The sequence below is a fragment of the Schistocerca americana genome, chromosome 1, assembly GCF_021461395.2.
Source record: "Schistocerca americana isolate TAMUIC-IGC-003095 chromosome 1, iqSchAmer2.1, whole genome shotgun sequence".
NCBI classification, from domain to species: Eukaryota; Metazoa; Arthropoda; class Insecta; order Orthoptera; family Acrididae; genus Schistocerca; species Schistocerca americana.
The window spans coordinates 739,444,843-739,468,251 of NC_060119.1; the positions used below are offsets into that span (position 1 = coordinate 739,444,843).

General features: G+C 42.3%; 1 protein-coding gene across 1 annotated transcript in view; it reads left to right on the forward strand.

Moving 5' to 3' along the window:
- The window catches only part of LOC124593953 (lipopolysaccharide-induced tumor necrosis factor-alpha factor homolog), a 376,268-nt gene that overhangs the window by 323,025 nt on the left and 29,834 nt on the right, over positions 1-23,409 (forward strand). The window contains exons 4-5 of the mRNA XM_047132304.1: positions 14,268-14,386; positions 21,628-21,766. Of these exons, the coding sequence (XP_046988260.1) occupies positions 14,268-14,386; positions 21,628-21,766 (258 nt within the window). The remainder of the gene's footprint in view (positions 1-14,267; positions 14,387-21,627; positions 21,767-23,409) is intronic.

Below are 23,409 nucleotides of genomic sequence, written 5' to 3' on the forward strand. Positions count from 1 at the left end.
ACAATAATAGGTTCTCCACACCAAAACCCAGCTAGGTGTGAGTGAACCTCATGTCGACTTGGCTTCTTTATAATCGAGGATGTACTATAAGCGTTATTACATATTTTCTGAGCAAGACAGTCTACATCATACATTTTATTAATGTTACTGGCTTCGTCAGAATTATATCATATTCAGATCTACGCGTGAAATAACGGCAAAAGAAGGAAGTTATGTAAAAGAATTAAATGAAAGGAATTACAGTTAGATTCACCGTATTAACTAAAATGTGTCACCGGCAGCGTCCAAAATGAGTTACCATCAATGGTGGTTACAGGTGAATACGAGAGTACGACAGAAAGGTTAACATCGCAGTGAAAACTATTGACGCTAAACCGTGTGAAACCGTGTTGATGGTATACCAGTTATCATCATCATCATCATCTCCTCCCAAGGATTAGGTGTTGTAATCAGCTGTTCCAGTTCCTATCATTCATCCATCCGTCCATCCATCACTTACAAGGTCTACATGGTTCTCTTTTCCAGTCGTTCAATAATTCACTATCTTTTTGGCGATCTATTTTTTTGTCATTCTGCCAACATGATCCTCTCGTTTCATACTATTCTCTTCTGTCTTGTTATTAACTGAAAATATTTGATATTATGACCTTTTTGTTTCATTCCTTATTTTATCCTTTTTATTGCAGACTCACATGAAATTTATTTCTGCAACTTGTACATGTGATTTTTTTTGGTTACTCTCCATGATTCTAAACCGTATACAAGACTAGGTACAGCCATAAGTTATAGAATATCATTTGTGTTGTTTTCTTTTTTTTCCCAAATTTCTTCCAATTGTTCCGTCGCTAGCTTGATGTTCATCAACCTTCTTTTCAATGTCTTAGTCGTAGTTAAAACTAATGTCACATTCTAGATGGCTGATGTGGGGTACTTGTTCCAAAATTTTCTCATTTATTATTTTCGCTCTGACGGGATTCCTTCCATTGAAAGCCATTATCTTTGGCTTATTTATAGATATACCTAAGTTCTACTATATTACATATCAACTATAAAACTAAAATATAGTTGAATATGCTAAATATGACAAAGTGCATAATCAGATCCCGTTTTAAATGTTTTTTTTAATGAAGATACTCTAGTTTCGTTGTCATTTCCGGATTATTGTGCCGCCTTCAGTGTTAACGTACACGTATACATTTACTGCACCCTACAGTTAGGTCCACTCAATACAATGCAGATTTTCTAGTACCGACGTTCATGACTGTTGCAATAGCGAAAAGTCATTAGCAGTCATTGATACCGAAGAGACCACGAAGTTATAGATAAACCTAACTGTAATTGCTTGTTGTACAATGTATTTGTTCAACAATGTATGTAAAATCCTGAAGCTGAGAAAACTTTTCAGTACACATGAGTTAACAAACAATAATTTGAATTACAATACCCGGCGGGGTCAGGGATTTTCTCTGCCTCGTGATGGCTGGGTGTTGTGTGATGTCCTTAGGTTAGTTAGGTTTAAGTAGTTCTACGTTCTAGGGGACTTATGACCACAGCAGTTGAGTCCCATAGTGCTCAGAGCCATTTGAACCATTGAATTACAATATGGATGGCTAATTATTTCTTCTTTCTTTCTGAGTTATCGTCTTCTAGAGAACATGTAGAAATTTCAATCCTTAACCTTTTGTTGTTCCTTCCTTTAGTTTCTGTATTTCTTCATTGTTATTTTGTGTTTCTTTTACGTATCTTCAGACCATTCAGTATCTTTTCTCTTTTCTTTCCTCCTCCCGTAAATTTTCAATTTTTTTAGACATTCCTCCTAAGTATTCCTCTTTGTATTACTCCATCTTCTATTTGACGTTTCTTTCTAAACCATCCTTGATCGCTTGTATCCAAGTGAATCTTGACTTTTTTACAAAATATATTTGAAAATTCTTTTGGTTAAGCTGTTTCATACACTGTGTAAATATCTACAAAGAATATCAGTCTCCTCTTCCTCATTTTTTATAATGTTTTCTATGTTAAGATGGATGTTATTGTTACTTCTTAGCTGTAAAATTTCTGAGGTTTTTCGGGTAACTAACAATTTCTTTGTATTTCTGCTTTTCTCATATTTTTGTACTATTTATTAAAAGTAACCATTATTTCTGCAATTCTTGGAGTGATCGCCATTTGGTATTGCACAGTTCATACAAAAAAAAGCCCTGAAAGCTGTTTTTTGTAAGAATTCCGTTATTTGATCATTGCATTCGGTCTGTTTAATTTTGTCCATTAGGTTCGGCTACTCTTATCATCACCAGATACACTCTGGATTATAGGAAAACACGTTTTTGAAGCCGTAAATGATAATGTTAGGGATTATCACATCACGGACCACTTTAAGCCGACTTACATGTCACTGTTAAGACTTTTATGCTGATTAGCAGTTTTATATGATAAAACTAAAAGGAAAACATGCTTGTTATTTTCATACTGCTTTCCTCGTCCAATAACAAGAACCGAAACAGTCCTAGATAAACCATATCGAACAGATCGAGGCTTTTTTTTCTACCGTCCGCTGTAGAGAGGCGGAGCGCTTAATTCAGATTTCGAGATGAGAGGTGCAGCCAACTTTCGCACCATACAGATAGTTTTTCTAAATCGTTTTGCAATTTGTTTTGATCTTCTGATGACTATACTAGACGATAAATGACAGCACCATTTCCAAACAACTAAGACGGCTGCTCACATTATCTCCTGGACCGTTTATATGGATAAGGAACAGCACAGGGCCTATAACACTACGTTGGGAAACGCCAGAAATCACTTCTATTTTTTCCAATGACTTAACGTCAATTACTACGAACCGTGACCTCTCTGACGGGAAATCACGAATCCAGTTACATAAATGAGACGATATTCCTATCAGCACGTAATTTCAGGCCGCTTGTGTGGTACGACAGCACTCAAGATGTATACTTGTACGTTAACACTGAAGGCGGCACAATAATCCGGAAATGACAACGAAACTAGAGTATCTTCATTAAAAATAACATTTAAAACGGGATCTGATTATGCACTTTGTCATATTTAGCATATTCAACCATATTTTAATTTTAGCAGCACTCAAGACTTCGTGTGTGTAAAGAGCTAGTTGAGTTTCACAAGAATGATGTTTTTTAAATCCGTGTGGACTGTGTGTCGATGACCGTTCTCTTCGAGGTAATTCTTAATGTTCAAACAAAATTTTGTTGTTCTGTTATTCAGTCCAAAGACTGATTTAAAGCAGCTCTCAATGCTACTCTATCCTGCGTAAACCTCTTCACCTTCGAGTAACTGCTGCAACCTACATCCTTCTGAATCTGCTTAGTGTATTCATCTCTTGTCTCCCTCTACAATTTTTACCCTCCACGCTTCCCTCCAATACTAAATCGGTGTTCTACGCTTCCCTCCAATACTAAATCGGTATTCTATTGATGTCTCAGAACGTGTCCCACCAACCGATCCTTTCTTCTAGTCGAGTTGAACCACAAATTCCTCTGCTCTCCAGTTCTGTTCAATACCTCCTCATTAGTTATGTGATTTACCCATCTAATCTTCAGCATTCTTTTGTAGCACCACATTTCGAAAGCTTCTATTCTCGTTTAAGGTCTATTACTATTTATAGTCCATGTTTCACTTCCATACATGGCTACACTCCATACAAATACTTTCAAAAAGGACTCCCTGACTCTCAAATCTATACTCGATATTAACAAATTTCTCTCCTTCAGAAACGCTTTCCTTACTATAGCCAGTCTACATTTTGTATCCTCTCTATTTGGATCATCATCAGTTAATTTCCCGCCGAAATAGTAAAACTCACCTACTTTAAGTGTCTCATTTCTTAAGCTGGTTCCCTCAGCATCATCTGTTTTATTTCGACTATATGGCATTATCCTCGTTTTGCTGTTGTTGATGTTGTGTCCTTCTTTGAAGACACAATCCATTCCTTTCAACTGCTCTTCCAAGTCCTTTGCTATCTCTGATAGAATTACAATGTCGTCAGGAACACAATATATATTTCAAAATCCTGCTGCATATCGACGCCGGCCGGTGTGGCCGAGCGGTTCTAGGCCCTTCAGTCTGGAACAGGGCAACCGCTACGGTCGCAGGTTCGAATCCAGCCTCGGCCATGGATGTGTGTGATGTCCTTAGGTTAGTTAGGTTTAAGTAGTTCTAAGTTCTAGGGGACTGATGACCTTAGAAATTAAGTCCCATAGTGTTCCGATCCAATTGAAATTCTAAGTTCTAGGGGACTGATGACCTCAGATGTTAAGTCCCGTAGTGCTCAGAGCCATTTGAACCATTTTGCATATGTTATGACTTGCGCCTGTAATTTAATGAATTACTATACTATCTATCTATATCCGGATCCCGCTGCAGCTACTGCCGGGTCAGGGTGGTGACGAGTCCTCTCCATTTGGCTCGGTGCTCCGCCCACTTTTCTTCCTCCACTTGCTGCCAAGTCACACCTCTCCTTTTCACAGATATTCTCACTCCTGTTTTCCACCTTCTCGGGCGCCCTCTGGGTCTTTTTCCATATATCTTTAGTTCTTATATAAATTTGGGGAGTCTCTGTCCACACATCCTCTTAACATGCCCGTAGCATCTTAATCTCTTTATTTTCAATTTCTTTTCTCATACTTTGTTGTTTAAGATCCTTTCTGAAATCTACGTTCCTTTCTCTGTCCATTCTTGTTTTTCCCTTAAGTGCTCTGAGAAATTTCATTTCCCCTGCTTGCAGTCTGCTCCAGTCCCTTTCTGTCATTTTCCATCTTTCTCCTCCATAGGTGACAATAGGGAAGTAATAACTCTTATACATAAGGAGTTTTGCTCATACTACTTTCTTGAATATTGGTGTGACTTGCGCAACTGTCCAATCTCTGGATATGGATCTTTCGTCAAGCGTGCGGTTGTATATGATTGTGGAGTATGGAGCTATCTCACCAGCATACTCTGAAAGCAACCTAACTGGTATACAATCTGGACCGGAAAATTTGCTTTCATGAAGTGATTTATGTTGTTTCACTACTTCGAGGATATTTATTTCTAAGTTACTCCTGTTGGCAGCTGTTCTTGATTCGAATTCTGGAGTATTTACTTCCCCTTTTTCGATGAAGGAATTTCGGAAGATTGTGTTTAGTAACTCTGCTTTGGCAGCACTGTCGTCGGTAGAATCTCCATTGCTATCGCGCAGAGAAGGCATTGATTGTGTCTTGCCGCTGGCATACTTTACACACGACTAGAATCTCTTTGCATTTTCTGTCAGGTTTCGAGACAAAGTTTCATTGTGGAAACTATTATATGCATGACGAAGTCCGCGCTAAATATCGGGCCTCTGTATAAGATCGCCACTCTTGGAGATTTTGCGTTCTTTAAATTTGGCATTTTTTTTTCGTTGTTTCTGCAACAGTGCTCTGAACCGTTTCGTGTACCAAGAGGGATCAGCTCCATCGTTTGTTAATTTACTTGGTATAAATATCTCAATTGCTGTCGATACTATTTCTTTGAATTCAAGCCACATCTGTTCCACACTAACGTTGTTAATTTGGAAGGAGTGGAGATTGTCTCACAGGAAGACAATGTTTATCTGCTTTTTTACACAGATGTGCTTTTCGTTTATTTTTTGGGGGATTTAGGAGTTGAAACATTCAGTCTCGCTACACTGAACCTGTGTTCACTAATCCCTGTTTCCTTCTTGATGTTCGTTATTAACAGGATTATTTGTCGCTAAGAGGTTAAGTGTTTTTTCACAACTGTTTAATATTCGCGTGGGATCATGTACTAACTGCTCGAAATAATTTTCAGAGAATGCGTCTATTACATTTTCGGATGATGTTGATGCGTACCGCCGGATTTAAACATGTATTTTCGCGAACATATCGAGCGTAAATCAAACTCACCACCAAATATAACTGCATGAGTTGGGTATGTGTTTGAAATTAAACTCAAGTTATCTTTGAAGCTTTGAGTTGGCAGCTCGATAAGAGGAAACAGTTATTATTTTATTTCGAAGAATGATCTCTGCCCATACTAATTCACAGGAACTATCTACTTCAATTTCGGTACAAGATAAACTAATTTTTCTGCCTCGTGATGACTGGGTGTTGAGTGATGTCCTAAGGTTAGTTAGGTTTAAGTAGTTCTAAGTTCTAGGGGACTGATGACCATAGATGTTAAGTCCCATAGTGCTCAGAGCCATTTGAACCATAAACTACTTCTAGCAGCAACAAACACGCCGCCGCCAACTGTGTTTAGCCTATCCTTCTGAAACAATGTTAGGTTCTTCGCAAAAATTTCACCTGAACTTACCTACGGCTTTAGCCAGCTTTCAGTGCATATAACGGTTTGAGCATCAGTGCATTCTATTAACCATATGGGTATGTTCTTTCGGATATGACCGGAAGAACAGACACCATGGTGGATCGTGACAGCCGTGAAGAACGAAATTTCAATGAATTACAAACATCAGCTGTGTACGGGACGTTGATGGAAATCAACGGGTGCAGTTGAAAATGTGTGCCCGACCGGGATGTCTGCTTACCAGGCACGCGCTCTAACCCCCCAGCAGACCCACAACCTCAGCTTACTCCACACACTACGAAAGTAGTGTTGCTTACCCACATACCTCAATGCTCATGGCAAGGACTATTCTCGCACGAGGTCGAGCGGGAAATGATCCTTGGCTTGTGATCGCCGAAATTACGAGTGTATGACAGGGGCGTGCTTAGGATAAGTCCGCGCAGCCGCAATGATTCATATGTCCTCGGTGGCTTAGGGTAACACAATACACATATAGCTAATAGAAAGCATTGACATTCAAACCGCCAATCACAAGCCAAGGTTCATTTCTGAGCGAATGCACACATACGCTCGAACCCTTGCGGGAATAGTGTGTCGAGAAAGCTGAGAATGTGGGTCTGCTTGGGGGGGGGGGGGGGGGGGACGTTTTTCTGAACAGTACGTTGCATGGCATCCCAGATATGCTCAATAATGTTAATGTTTGGGGAGTCTGGTGGCCAGCGGAAGTGTTTAAACTCAGGACGGTATTCATGGAGCCAGTCTGTAGCAATTCTGGACGTGTGGGGTGTCGCATTGTCCTGCTGTATTTTCCCAAATTCGCCGGAATGCACAATGGACCTCAGTGGCTGCAGTTGATCAGGCAGGATGCTTATGTACGTGTTACTTGTCAGAGTCGTATCTAGAAGTCTCCACCAGCTTCCCCTGCTGACATGCAGGCGCTTCAGGCCGGAACCACGCGACTGCTACGGTAGCAAGTTCGAATCTTGCCTCGGGCATGGATGTGTGTGATGTCCTTAGGTTGGTTAGGTTTAAGTAGTTCTAAGTTCTAGGGGACTGATGAGCTCAGATGTTAAGTCCCATAGTGCTCGGAGACATTTGCACCTTTTTTTTCTTTTTCTTTTTTTTTTCTTTTTTTTTTTTTTTTGACATTCAGGATCCATGGTTTCATGAGGTCTCGATACCCGTACACGTCCATTCACTCGCCACAATTGTAAACGATACTCGTCCGACCAGGCAACATGGTTGTACTCATCAACAGTCCAGTGTCGGCGTTGACGAGCCCAGGCGAGGCGTAAATCTTTGTGTCGTGCAGTCTTCAAGGGTACACGAGTGGACCTTCGGCTCCGAAAGCCCATATCGATTATGTTTCGGTGAATGGTTCGCACGCTGACACTTGCTGATGGCCCAGCATTGAAATCTGCAGCAATTTGCGTAAGGGTTGCACTTCTATCACGTTGAAAGATTCTCTTCAATCGCTGTTGGTTCCGTTCTTGCAGGATCTTTTTCCGGCCGCAGTGATGTCGGAGATTTGATGCTTTACCTGATTCCTGATATTCACGGTACACTCGTGAAATGATCGTAAGGGAAAATCCATACTTCATCGCTACTTCGGAGTTGCTGTGTCCCATCGCTCGTGCGCCGACTATAATACCACGTTCAAACTCACTTAAATCTTGATAACCTGCCATTGTAGCAGCAGTAACCGATCTAACAACTGCGCCAGACACTTGTCTCCTACAGGCGTTGCTGGCCGCAGCGTCGTATTCTGTCTGTTTACATATCTCTGCATTTGAATACGCATCCTTATACCACTTTATTTGGCGCTTCAATGTATGACTAGGTACATGATTCTCATGGTTTGCGAATGTGAATAGTTGTCATGATGGAAGATTGCATGTGCATAGCAGAATATATGTGTATGTTCACGAGACCTAGATTCTGATTGCGGTTCTCTATCTGTGCGTAAAAGACGTGGCGTATCGTGTGCAGATATGTCAATTAAAGTAATCTCTTTCTAGTTGCTGGTCCTCTTGAGGAAAAAATGACAGTCACCTACCTTGCGTCAGCAACAATAAATAATTAAAGTAAAGATAAGAAAATGACTAAAATTGAGAGGTCTGAAAAATGACCTTAAACTTGCGGACCTTGGGCGCAGTTTCTGAAAGCAGAAATAATAACGCACTTCCATTATTAAAAAGTCTATAAACGACTAATGTAGCAGAAAAAGTCCAAAATCGCCTTTTCTGGTGGATGAACTGTACCCGGACGCCAAACTCGAAACCCAGATGCTTACGCAGTGATCTCTAACCGCAGAAACAACGGAAAATGCCGATAAATGATATAAAGAGGAAAATGTCTAAAACTGTTCCTGTAGGATTCAAATCCAAGGCCTACTGGACGTGAAAGTATGAGGAGTCAGTTATTTTTACATAAGATAAATGACCAAGTTTGTCGCCATCAAAGCTTGTTCTACTTCCACACCATGTGAACTTAATGTATTTTCCATTTCAAGTTAGAATTTTGCGCTATCTCTACATATGTGAAATGTATTTTTGCTATTTACAACTTCTAAATGGAATTATCTGATCAGAAAAGAAACGACTCCAAGATGTGTCTGTGTCTGGCCGAATACTAACAACTGAAGAATCTGTTTACGTCTTGATAGTTGGCTTGGTTCAAATGGCTCTGAGCACTATGGGACTTCACATCTGAGGTCATCAGTCCCCAAGAACCTAGAACTACTTAAACCTAACTAACCTAAGGACATCACACACATCTATGCCCGAGGCAGGATTCGAACCTGCGACCGTAGAGGTCGCGCGGTTCCAGACTGAAGAGCCTAGAACCACTCGGCCACCCTGGTCGGCTATTCCTTCTTTCAGTCGTCTCATGAACGCCAAAATGACATTTCTTGAGATAAGCGACAACGCGGTAGATGTTGTTGTTGTTGTGGTCTTCAGTCCAGAGACTGGTTTGATGCAGCTCTCCATGCTACCCTATCCTGTGCAAGCTTCTTCATCTCCCAGTACTTACTGCAACCCATATCCTTCTGAACCTGCTTTGTGTATTCATCCCTTGGTCTCCCTCTACGATTTTTACCCTCCACGCTGCCCTCCAGTGCTAAATTTGTGATCCCTTGATGCGTCAGAACATGTCCTACTAACCGGTCCCTTCTTTTTGTCAAGTTGTGCCACATACTCCTCTTCTCCCCACTTCTATTCAATACTTCATCATTAGTTATGTGATCTACCCGTCTAATCTTCAGCATTCTTCTGTAGCACCACATTTCGAAAGCTTCTGTTCTCTTCTTGTCCAAACTATTTATCGTCCATGATTCACTTCCATAGATGGCCCACCGAGCGAGGTGGCGCAGTGGTTACACACTGGACTCGCATTCGGAAGGACGACGGTTCAATCCCGCGTCCGGCCATCCTGATTTAGGTTTTCCGTGATTTCCCTAAATCACTCCAGGCAAATGCCGGGATGGTTCCTCTGAAAGGGCACGGCCGACTTCCTTCCCCATCCTTCCCTAATCCGATGAGACCGATGACCACGCTGTCTGGTCTCCTTCCCCGAACCAACCAACCAACCATAGATGGCCACACTCCATACAAATACTTCCAGAAAAGACTTCCTGACACTTAAATCTATACTCGATGTTAACAAATTTCTCTTCTTCAGAAACGCTTTCCTTGCCATTGCCAGTCTACATTTTATATCTTCTCTACTCCGACCATCATCAGTTATTTTGCTACCCAAATAACAAAACTCCTTTACTACTTTAAGTGTCTCATTTCCTAATCTAATTCCCTCAGCATCACCCGACTTAATTCGACTACATTCCATTATCCTCGTTTTGCTTTTGTTGATGTTCATCTTATATCCTCCTTTCAAGACACTGTCCATTCCGTTCAACTGCTCTTCCAAGTCCTTTGCTGTCTCTGACGGAATTACAATGTCATCGGCGTACCTCAAAGTTTTTATTTCCTCTCCATGGATTTTAATTCCTACTCCGAACTTTTATTTTGTTTCCTTTACTGCTTGCTCAATATACAGATTGAATAACATCGGGGAGAGGCTACAACCCTGTCTCACTCCCTTCCCAACCAATGCTTCCCTTTCATGCCCCTCGACTCTTATAACTGCCATCTGGTTTCTGTACAAATTGTAAATAGCCTTTCGCTCCCTGTATTTTACCCCTGCCACCTTTTGAATTTGAAAGAGAGTATTCCAGTCAACATTGTCAAAAGCTTTCTCTAAGTCTACAAATGCTAGGCTTGCCTTTCCTTAATCTTTCTTCTAAGATAAGTCGTAAGGTCAGTATTGCCTCACGTGTTCCAATATTTTTACGGAATCCATACTGATCTTCCCCGAGGCCGGCTTCAACCAGTTTTTCCATTCGCCTGTAAAGAATTCGCGTTAGTATTTTGCAGCTGTGACTTATTAAACTGATAGTTCGGTAATTTTCACATCTGTCAACACCTGCTTTCTTTGGGATTGGAATTATTATATTCTTCTTGAAGTCTGAGGGTATTTCACCTGTCGCACACATCTTGCTCACCAGATGGTAGAGTTTTGTCAGGACTGACTCTCCCAAGGCCATCAGTAGTTCTAATGGAATGTTGTCTACTCCGGGGGCCTTGTTTAGATAATCAGTTAAAATCGCTCGCTACAGTTAACGCCACTAGACTTTATGGGATACCTATAGATTCTAAATAGAGTAGGCGAAGGAACTTACTCCTCTGCTCGCATCGATACGATAGTTCTCTGGAGGAACGAAGCGCTCCTAGGTCATTCCCGTTCAAATGGCTCTGAGCACTATGGGACTTAACTTCTGAGGTCGTCAGTCCCCTAGAACTTAGAACTACTTAAACCTAACTAACCTAAGGACATCACACACATCCATGCCCGAGGCAGGATTCGAACCTGCGACCGTAGCGGTCACGCGGTTCTAGACTGTAGCGCCTAGAACCGCTCGGACACCCCGGTTCGTCGGTCATTCCCGTGTCCAGGGAGGGTCGTCATACAGACGCACACGATTTCAAGCCTATATCTCTGAGAGAGGTCTGTTGTAGAATTGTTGATACGTTTTGTGCTCGCATGGTGTGACATATCATGAAGACAAAACTTTCGTCTGTGGAATCAAGATAGATTATGTAAACAATGACTGTTTGAAACCCGCCTCGCTGTATTCGATCACGAGATCGACAAGGCAGTAGCGTCCAGATTGATGCCGTGTTCTTTGACTTCCGGTAGGCGCTTGATACAGTACAGCACTGACGTCATGTTAACAAACTACTAGCGTGAGGAATATCTAACCACGTTTGTGACTGAACAACTCGTAGCAAGTAGGATACAGCATTTCATTCTGTAACGGAGGAAAATGTTCTGACTTAAGAAGTAGCCTCAGGCGTATCCCAAGGGCGTGTGAAAGGACCGTTACTGTTAATTATATATAATTTACAAATCGACTAGTGGATGAAGACGGAAGCTCCCTGAGACTGTTCCCGTATGATGTTTTCGCTAAGATAAAAAAAAACTATAGCGGAACGCAGGAACACGAACAATGGGACGCTTGCATCAGGGATTGGCATTTAATCTTCATTACTATAACAAATGTAACGTATTGCGCGTAAATACGTAGAAAGATTGGTTATTATTTGATTACACAATTTAGAACAATCACTGGTAGCAGTCACATATATTAAATTTCGAGAAATACGCGTCCGGAGCAATTTGAAGTGGTACGGCCACCTAAAACTAATCGTAGGAAAGGCAGATGCCAGACTGAGAAAAATCCTCATGTAGTGTAGTCCAAGCGCGACGAAGGTAGCTTACAAAATCCCTTGTTTCCGCGAAACTTGAGTTTTGCTCATCAGCTGGGATCTGTACCAGAGAGAATTGATAGAGGAAATAGGAAAGATCAAAAGAAGAGTAGTGCGTTTCTTCACAGATTCGTGTGAAAGCAGGAAGGAAATGCACGCCCAACTCTAGTGGCAGACGCTCAAGGAAAGGGGTTGTGCATCGCGATGTGATTTACTGTTAAAATTCCAAGAGCAGTTTTCTGGAAGAGTCAGAGAATATGTTGCTTCGTCCTATATACACTATTGACCATTAAAATTGCTACACCACAAAGATGACGTCCTACAGACGCGAAATTTAGTGATTAGCTCTTCAGAGCATTCACACAAGGTTGACGCCGGTGGCGACACTTACAACGTGCTGACATGAGAAAAGTTTCCAACCGATTTCTCATACACGAACAGCAGTTGACCGGCGTTGCCTGGTGGAACGTTGTTGTGATGCCTCGTGTAAGGAGGAGAAATGCGTATCATCACGTATCCGACTTTGATAAAGGTCGGATTGCCGTCTATCGCGATTGCGGTTTCTCGTATAGCGACATTGCTGCTCGCGTTGGTCGAGATCCAATGACCGTTGGCAGGATATGGGATCGGTGGGTTCAGGAGGGTAATACAGAACGCCGTGCTGGATCCCAACGGCCTCGTATCACTAGCAGTCGAGATTGACAGGCATCTTATCCGCATGACTGTAGCGGATCGTGCAGCCACGTCTCGATCCCTGAGTCAACAGATGGGGACGTTTCCAAGACAACAACCATCTGCACGAACAGTTCGACGACGTTTGCAGCATGGACTATCAGCTCGGAGACCATGGCTGCGGTTACCCTTGACCCTGCATCACAGACAGGAGCGCCTGTGATGTTGTACTCAACGACGAACCTGGGTGCACGAATGGCAAAACGTCATTTTTTCGGATGAATCCAGGTTCTGATTACAGGATCATGATGGTCGCATCCGTGTTTGGCGACATCGCGGTGAACGTACATTGGAAGCGTGTATTCGTCAGCGCCATACTGGCGTATCACCCGGCGTGATGGTATTGGGTGTCATTGGTTACACGTCTCGGCCACCTCTTGTTCGCACTGACGGCACTTTGAATAGTGGACGTTACATTTCAGATATGTTACGACCTGGGGCTCTGCCCTTCATTCGGTCCCTGCGAAACCGTACATTTCAGCAGGATAATGCACGACCGCATGTAGCAGTTCCTGTACGGGCCTTTCTGGACGCAGAAGATGTTCGACTGCTGCCCTGGCCAGCACATTCTCCAGATCTCTCATCAATTGAAAACGTCTGGTCAATGGTGGTCGAGCAACTGGCTCGTCACAATACGCCAGTCACTACTGTTGATGAACTGTGGTATCGTGTTGAAGCTGCGTGGGCAGCTGTACCTGTACACGTCATCCAAGCTCTGTTTGACTCCATGCGCAGGCGTATCAAGGCCGTTATAACGGCCAGAGTTGGTTGTTCTGGGTACTGCTTTCTAATCATCTATGCACCCAAATTGCGTGAAAATGTAATGACATGTCAGTTCTAGTGTATTTGTCCAACGAATACCCGTTTATCATCTGCATTTCTTCTTGGTATAGAAATTTTTAATGGCCAGTAGTGTGTATCTCCCGAAATTGCCGTGAACCTTAGATGACAATAGTACACGGAGTACCTTCTTTCACAGAGAAAAAGCGACTTGTGGAATATAGAGAGTGATGGAGGTGTATACCGGGCTGAAACTATGTGCAGGACTATTACCGGTATGCGAATCATAATCGTTGTTGAGACCTTAAGCTCTTGCAGCGAATTAACTGTTTTTATTCCACTGGGATGCTCAGGCACGTGGCTGAGCACTTTTTCCCATGCCTTACTGAGAGTGAAGCCACTGTCCCTGTTGATCAGACTGTCGGTCGCCCTTTTATCAATAGCCTCCTCTACAACAAAATCCTGAAACAACGAACAGAAAAAGTTTGACTGTTCTGCCAGTGGACGGCTGCAGACAACTTGGATAGGAGAGGTCGCATTTGAGAATTGAAAACCTTACAGGACGTAGATGGAGCGAATTGCAATTACGTCAACTGCCGTCTGTTTCAGGCGGGACGACGGAGAAGAAGAGCAGAAGAAGACTCCTTCCGACCAGCCGCCGCCATACGCCGAGCCACAGCCTCAGCCTGCACCTCCGCCCAGTACTGCCAACGTTCAACAGCCAGTGTGTACGTATACGGTGCAAGTATCCAGCGGTAAAAGAAAGATACAGCTTAAAATTTACTTTTCTTTTTCTGTCCGGAAACTAACAATAGCTTTTCATTTTATTTATTTATTTATTGTTCCGTGGGACCAAATTAAGGAGATGTCTCCATGGTCATGGAACGAGTCAATTCATGAAATTATAACACGATAGTAGAAACAGATAAAATGAAATATAAGTAACATACTCAGGCGACAAGTCGTAGTTTTAAATAAGGAAAATCAACAATGTAACACTGGAATTTGCTTAGTTTTTCAGCTCTTCCAGGAGCTCCTCGACAGAATAGGAGTGAGCCACGAGGAAACTCTTCAGTTTGGACTTAAAAGTGTTTGGGCTACTGCTAAGATTTTTGAGTTCTTGTGGTAGCTTATTGAAAATGGATGCAGCAGAATACTGCACTCCTTTCAGCACAAGAGTCAAGGAAGTGCATTCCACATGCAGATTTGATTTCTGCCTAGTATTAACTGAGTGAAAGCTGCTAACTCTTGGGAATAAGCTAATATTGCTAACAACAAACGACATTAAAGAAAATATATACTGTGAGGGCAATGTCACAATTCCCAGACTATTGAATAGGGGTCGACAAGAGGTTCTCGAACTTACACCACATATAGCTCGAACAGCCCGTTTTTGAGCCAAAAATACCCTTTTTGAATCAGAAGAATTACCCCAAAAACTAATACCATACGACATAAGTGTATGAAAATATGCGAAGTAGACTACTTTTCGTGTTGAACTGTCACTTATTTCAGATACTCTTCTAATGATAAATAAAGCAGTAACTAGTTTCTGAACAAGATCCTGAACATGGGCTTTTCACAACAGCTTACTATCTATCGGAATGCCTAGGAACTTAAACTGTTCCGTCTCGCTTATAATATGCCCATTCTATCTGATTAAAATATCAGTTCTTGTTGAATTATGAGTTAGAAACTGTAAAAACTAAGTCTTACTGTGATTTAGCATCAAATTATTTTCCACAAGCCACGAACTTATTTCATGAACTACATTATTTGATACTGTTTCACACAAGATCCTTCACTACCAAGCTGGTGTCATCAGCAAACAGAAATATTTTTGAATCACCTGTAATACTAGAAGGCATATCATTTATATAAATAAGAAACAGCAGTGGCTCCAGCACCGACCCTTTGGGAGCGCCCCACTTAACAGTGCCCCACTGGGACTGAACGTCAATACCACTCTCAATATCGCGGAGAATTACCTTCTGCTTTCTGTTCTTAAAGTAAGAGGCGAACCAATTGTAAGCTACTCCCCTTACTCCATAATAGTCCAACTTCTGCAATAATATTTTGTGGTCAACACAGTCAAAAGCCTTCGTTAAATCAAAGAAAACACCTAGCGTTCGCAACCTTTTATTTAATCCGTCCAAAACATCACAGAGAAGAGAGAATATAGCATTTTCAGTTGTTGAACCATTTCTAAAACCAAACTGTACATTTGACAGCAAATTATGTGAATTTAAATGCTCCAGTAGCATTGTATGTACAACATTCTCGATAACTTTAGCAAACACCGATGGCATAGAAATAGGTCTAAAATTGTCAACATTATCCCTGTCTCCATTTTTATAAAGTGGCTTCACTACCGAGTACTTTAATCGGTCAGGAAACCGACCACTCCTACAGGAAAAGTTACAGATATGGCTAAGTACTGGGCTAACATGCATAGACCAATACTTCAGTATTCTGCTAGATACCCCGTCATATCCATGAGAGTTCTTGGTCTTTAGTGATTTAATTATTAACTCCATCTTCCTCTTGTCAGTATCATGGAAGAGCATTTCAGATAACAGTCACGGAGCACTTTTTTCTAAGAGGGCTATATGATTCCCCGTTGGGACTAGGTTTCTATTTAGTTCACCTGCTATATTCAGAAAGTGATTATTAAATACTGTACATATATGCGACTTATCAGTTGGTTGGTTGGTTTGAGGATTAAAGGGACCAAACCGACTTATCAGTAACACGGACATTCCCACTACGCACTGATTCTATATCCTCGACTTGCCTCTGCAGACCAGCCACTTTCTTTACGACTGACCATTTTTTTAAATTTTATCCTGAGACTTAGCTATTCTATTGGCATACCACATACTTTTTGCCTTCCTAATAACATTTTTAAGCACCTTAGAATACTGTTTGTAATGGGCTGCTGCATTTAGATTTTGACTGTTTCTAACGTGGCCTAGTATTAGGCCACGTTCAGGGCTTCTTCTTGTTCAATTCGTTAAAGTTGCATCTTTAGGGACAGGCCAGGGTATGTTCCACGTCTTGCACAACACCATAATCGCATTTGTCGTCATCCACGTTACCATGACACCACTTGATCACTTTTGTTTTTACTGGAGCCACGCCTGTTCTTATGCGGTTGAGGGTCCTCCGCGTTTTCCAGTTTGTGTGAGTGTCCGCCGGGCACTATCCGCTTTACGAGATCTCAGTCGTCCAGGCTCGCTCTCAGGGCCAAAGAGCAGGATGTGGATCATCAATGGTTTGTCTGAGCCTCTCTGTGAATTCGTGAGATGTTCTTCAGCAGCTGCGACTCGCAAGACCAGAAGCTCAGCAAAGCTTTGGTTGGGTCCGCTTTTCGTAGATCCTGTTGTGATTAGACATGTTCCAGTAAGGCTTATGTCGACCTTCTTCGCATGGGTGGATCCAGTCCATTCTTGGCAGGCATATCCAGCTGTAGGGAAGAATAGAGCTTGGGCAGTGGTTTCAGGATAGTAGGTTTTGCTCCCCATTTTCTGTTTACGAGTTTCCGCAAATTATTCTTACTGGAAGCCACATTCTAATGGTTATTTTCGCAGTGGTATCTATGTGTCAGGGAACTTTCTAACGCCACACCCAGATAATTCAGTTCATCTGTATGTTCCAGTGTGGTATTATTCAACAAAGCATTGTGCTTCTGCTTTGTTTGCCGAAATCGAAGGTGGAAAGCTCTTACTTGAGACTTCGAAGAATTCGATTTAAGGGAGTTGCTTTCATAGTATTCTGATAAGACTTTGAGTGCTTTCTCCAGCTTCTGCTCTACCTCCTCGAAAGTCCTCCCCTGAGCTGTGATTGCCAAGTCACCTGCATATAGGAAATGCTTAGTATGATTTGGTACTGGCTGGCCATTAGTGTATAGGTTATAAATGAAGGCGGCCAGAACGCTTCCCTGGGACAACCCATCTCATTGGTTTCCCTATCTGGTCTCCTTTCGATCGAGAACGACGCAAAATTTTCTGTTTTTGGAATGGAGACTCAATGATCTCGACAAAATTGCAATCTATCAGTTCGTTGCAGATTGTATGGAAGAGCAACCGTATGGAGAGCTGAGATCGACCAGTGCTAGCCCTAAAATCTTTTTACTTTCGTACCCTTCTTCTATATGTTCTGTCAGGTACATAAATCAGCTGGTGCATACTTTGCCCGGCCTAAAAGCAGCTTCTTGAAGGATGCGTTTCAGATCGATAGAGTCTGCCATACGGTTGAAAATGAGTTTCTCATGCAGTTTGTTCAGGTGACAAAGAAATGAGACAAGTCGGTGGTTTCTTTCCAGACTTCAGCAACGCCTCTATCCTTGCCTCTCCCCACATTTTTTGGGGATATTGTTAGTTTTGTGCCGGCCGCGGTGGCCGTGCGGTTCTAGGCGCTCCAGTCCGGAGCCACGCTGTTGCTACGGTCGCAGGTTCAAATCCTGCCTCGGGCATGGGTGTGATGTGATGTCCTTAGGTTAGTTAGGTTTAAGTAGTTCTAAGTTCTAGGGGACTGATGACCACAGCAGTTGAGTCCCATAGTGCTCAGAGCCATTTGAACCATTTTTGTTAGTTTTATGACAATGGTTGAAGAGCTGCAGGATACACATTTTGGCGCCCAGGTCAAAATGTTTTATCTGCTCCCTGCACATATCATCCGCCCCAGCCGCTTTACCGTTTTTCATAGTACTGAAGCCCTGGTTGAGTTCTTTCGTAGTGAAAGGCACTGAGAACGTGTGGGTTTTCCATTACATGATTCAGTTGATTTTTAGTTTTTGCCGTTTTGCATTTAACTTTTCATTCGAGGGCAGTTGGAGGGCTAAAAGCAGTCTGGAGCCTTTCAGGATCACCGCTGAGCTTTTTAATAAGATACCAGGCTATTTTGCTCCTGTTTGTCATGTCCATCTTTTGCAGAGTCTCAATCCATCTACTGTGCCTCGCTTCACTTAGTATTTCCAGCAGTGCTGTACTGCATATTACGGTTTCTTCATGGAAAGGGTCCTTCTGATATAAATTCTCATATTTAGCAAGGAGCTTCTTAGATTCATGTGAAAGTCCTCGAGTGAACTGCTGTGTGCAACAGCGTGGTATATGTTGTCTTGAGATTCTTTGCAATATTTTTACAAATGCCTAGTAATGTTCATTTGGTCTTCCTAAAGTTAAATCTTCTGCAGAAGGGCACTGCAGTGGCCTTAACTGTGGCATACACCTGTATCCCAATTGATATGTGCTGGGTTCGAGGAATGGGCTGCTATACCATTTTCCATTTTAATACAGCAGCGTTGTAGCCACGCTACCATATTTTACACAGCCGGCCAATGTGGCCGAGCGGTTCTAGGCGCTTCAGTCTGGAACCGCACGACCGCTACGGTCGCAGGTTCAAATCCTGCCTCGGGCATGGATGTGTGTGATGTCCTTAGATTAGTTTAAGTAGTTCTAAGTTGCAGGGGACTGATGACCTCAGATGTTAAGTCCCATAGTGCTCAGAGCCATTTGAACCATTTGAACCATATTGTACACGTAAAGGAGTAGAGAAGTTTTGGGTCATGCTCACACCTCCAGCAGATGACCGTTCTCATTTGTTCCGTTGTAGCTCCAGTTAATGCTGCGGCAGTTGAAATTCCCTACTGCGGATTTGGCATTTTGGTTGTTGACTTCTTTTTGCGGTACGAAAGTAATTTCTTTTACCGGAAGTTTGTACGCAGCTGCAACTGTGAAGTTCTCCACTTCCTAGTTTTCGTATTTCAGTGCCATTATTTGTGGTTTTATCGACAGAGGTCACGATTACGTCTGGTCTAATGAATTTGGCACTGCCGTGTTTGGGGTCTAGTGCTTCCACACTAATCGCATTCCCTGTATTTCTTGCGTTTTTGCTTCGCCGCCCCTGTGAGTTTCTTGAACGCATAATACGACCCATTTATGTGTTTGGCAGTGTGACGACAACATGACTTCTTTGGTCCTTGTCATTACCTCGAGCTTTATATTTACAGTCGTCGCAGTTGACTCTGAGAAGTTGCTATTTCGGATCTCGTCGACGATGAGGTCATTAGAGACTGATTACAAGGCCGGACTGAACAAGGTGGGGGATCGAAATCGGCCATTCCAATTCACAGTAAGCAGCTTCGTATTCATCTAAAGCGATGTGGGGAAACCAGGAGAAAACTGAATCTGGATGGCCCTACGGATATTTCAACCACCGTCCTTCCGAATAGAAATCCACGGGCCACCTTCCTCGGTACCCTGAAAACAAGTTCCAGAGAAACACCTTAGAGCATTTGTCGCCACGATGTCACACGAACACGTGTTTCTCTAAGAATAATGCATGTTCTCCCGCGTTCCTCGCTGGCTGAGAGTACTGCACTGAATTTAAATATTCTGTAGTTTTGTTGGACATATTGTATACAAAAACAACATATGCCTAAAAATTGCACAAGTTAATTCATACGCATACAGGTGAAAGGGATTACTATACATATTTAAAATTGCAGATAGTTCATACATTTAAATATTTATATAATACACTTCATATATTTAAACATTCTTCAATTGAGTAACATCATTCATGCGTTAAATATGACTTTAAAAATTTTGCATAGTTTTTGACACCAGTATTCGTTTGTATGTGCTTGTTAAGTCTGTTATAAAATTAAACACCCACGTGGAAAATATCTTTTTGCTACGTGGATGCGCTGATTTCGCTCAAATTTAAGTTCCCGTTTTGTTTGGCATAGTGATCATGAATACAACACTATTTTTGCAGTCTGCTGTCCTCATCTGTTACATTTATTTTAAAGGAAGCAATAGAGAAGAAAGGAAGATTAGGATTCAACGTCCCGTCGACATCGAGGTCATTAGAGACGGTGTAGGAGCTCAGATTGTTTCAAGGATGGTGCAGAAATCGGTCGCGCCCTTTTAAGGAAATGAGCGATTTAGGGAAATCACGTAAAACCTAAATCCAGATGTCCAACGCGGATATGAAACGTTGTCCTCCGGAACGCCATCCCAATATGCTAACCACTGCTAACCAGTTCTCTACCTCGCTCGGTAAAGAAATAAACACAAGGTTTCCGTAACGTATATACACGGCAAAGGAGTAGTACGTAAGTTCTTAAACAATGCTCTAGATGAATCTCTAAGTTTATATCCAAACACTATCCTAACGACAATTTGTTGCAGCCTGAACTTGCAGATAGCTGCTTCATAGTTTCCCCAAAATGTGACCCATAATTTAAGGCGAGAATTAAAGTAGGCGTGATGTGCACCCTTTACTGTTTGCTGCTTTTCTCACTTTCAGGATTTTATTGAACAAATAAGATAGCAAGTTTGCTCAATTTTGAGTCAGATATTGTTTATGCTTATATCATCTAATGTTGGTTTGCAGTTATAGTCGTAAGAATATGGTTTCTACACTCTTAGCATCTGGTTTATCGTTGTGAGAGGTTACGAAGATGTACATATGCTTGTCCGAAGTATGTACGTATGCTTGTCCGAAGCATCGCTAGATTTCTTTGTTTATTTTAAGGTGGTTATTCTGTGCCCAGTAGTTAAGTTTCTCTGTGACAGTGTTTACTAGTATCTGTAACTCTTTCTTGTTTCCCCATTTTAACAGAACTATGCGTGTTTTCTGCTAATGTGACAGTTTTATGGGCTCCACATTTAAGCTCAGATTATTGATGCGTAAAGGAACAGAAGTGGTACATTTCCGAGCTTTCAGGTATACCATATTTAATTAGATTTTACTCTGATATGTGTTCAGAAATAATTTCAACATTTACATTAGTGAGCTTGATGCTGAATTCTCGCAAACGATTACTGAGGAAGGAACTGATCCAGCCGTTGGATAGACCGCAGAATTCACAAGCGTCGACAGCAGAATCTTATGTTCTGCCATTTCAAAAGCTTCTGATCGCTTGTAGTTGGTGAGGTCGTGTGTTTGGTGTCTTGTGCAGTGGTGGCGACTGAGGTGGTGATCGGCCCTGAGTCGTGCTCCCTGGTGTGCCCCTTCTGCCACGCTTCCGTGAAGACCCGGGTGGACGTCGTCAGCAACAGCAGGACACACTGCACCGCCTGCGTCCTGTGTCTGGTGGGGTAAGGCGCTTTTACACCTGCTGCCGCTCGCCGGTTTATTATGCTTTCGTTACTATAGCGTTTCGTAGTTATCGATTTGCTTTTTTCTGATAGTGCGGTTTTCTAAAAGCAAACGACGTTTTAACTTCGGAAGTAACATATTAATGGGCCTTCACACGTTCAGTAATACTGTCAGACCATCAATATATTAACCGTCTGTGAGCGCGTATTGACCTATTGTCGGTACTAGAAATATTGATGGTCTTCAATGTGTTCTCAGCATTGCAGAACTATAGACCTATATCTTTAACGTCCATCAGTTGTAGAATTTTGGAACACGTATTATGTTCTAGTATAATGACTTTTCTGGAGACTAGACATCTACTCTGCAGGAATCAGGATGGGTTTCGAAATAGACGGCCGTGTGAAACCCAGCTCGCGCTATTCTTCCACGAGACTCAGAGGGCCATAGACACGGGTTCACAGGTAGATGCCGTGTTTCTTGGCTTCCGCAAGGCGTTCGATACAGTTCCCCGCAGTCGTTTAATGAACAAAGTAAGAGCATATGGACTATCAGACCAATTGTGTGATTGGATTGAAGAGCTCCTAGATCACAGAACGCAGCTTGCCATTCTCAATGGAGAGAAGTCTTCCGAAGTAAGAGTGATTTCAGGTATGCCGCAGGGGAGTGTCATAGGACCGTTGCTATTCACAATATACATAAATGACCCTGTGGATGACATCGGAAGTTCACTGAGGCTTTTTGCAGATGATGCTGTGGTGTATCGAGAGGTTGTAACAATGGAAAATTGTACTGAAATGCAGGAGGATCTGCAGCGAATTGACGCATGGTGCAGGGAATGGCAATTGAATCTCAATGTAGACAAGCGTAATGTGCTGCGAATACATAGAAAGATAGATCCCTTATCATTTAGCTACAAAATAGTAGGTCAGCAACTAGAAGCAGTTAATTCCATAAATTATCTGGGAGTACGCATTAGGAGTGATTTAAAATGGAATGATCATATAAAGTTGATTGTTGGTAAAGCAGATGCCAGACTGAGATTCATTGGAAGAATCCTAAGGAATTGCAATCCGAAAACAGAGGAAGTAGGTTACTGTACGCTTGTTCGCCCACTGTTTGAATACTGCTCAGCAGTGTGGGATCCGTACCAGATCGGGTTGATAGAAGAGATAGAGAAGATCCAACGGAGAGCAGCGCGCTTCGTTACAAGATCATTTAGTAATCGCGAAAGCGTTACGGAGATGATAGATTAACTTCAGTGGAAGACTGCAGGAGAGACGCTCAGTAGCTCGGTGCGGGCTTTTGTTAAAGTTTCGAGAACATACCTTCACTGAAGAGTCAAGCAGCATATTGTTCCCTCCTACGTATATCTCGCGAAGAGACCATGAGGATAAAATCAGAGAGATTAGAGCCCACACAGAAGCATACCGAGAATCCTTCTTTCCACGAACACTACGAGACTGGAATAGAAGGGAGAACCGATAGAGGTACTCAAGGTACCCTCCGCCACACACCGTCAGGTGGCTTGCGGAGTATGGATGTAGATGTAGATCAATACATACTGAACGTGTGAGCTCAAGTATTGACCATTTGACAATATTCTCCATTCTTATGATGCTTACAGAGCTTCATGAATCAG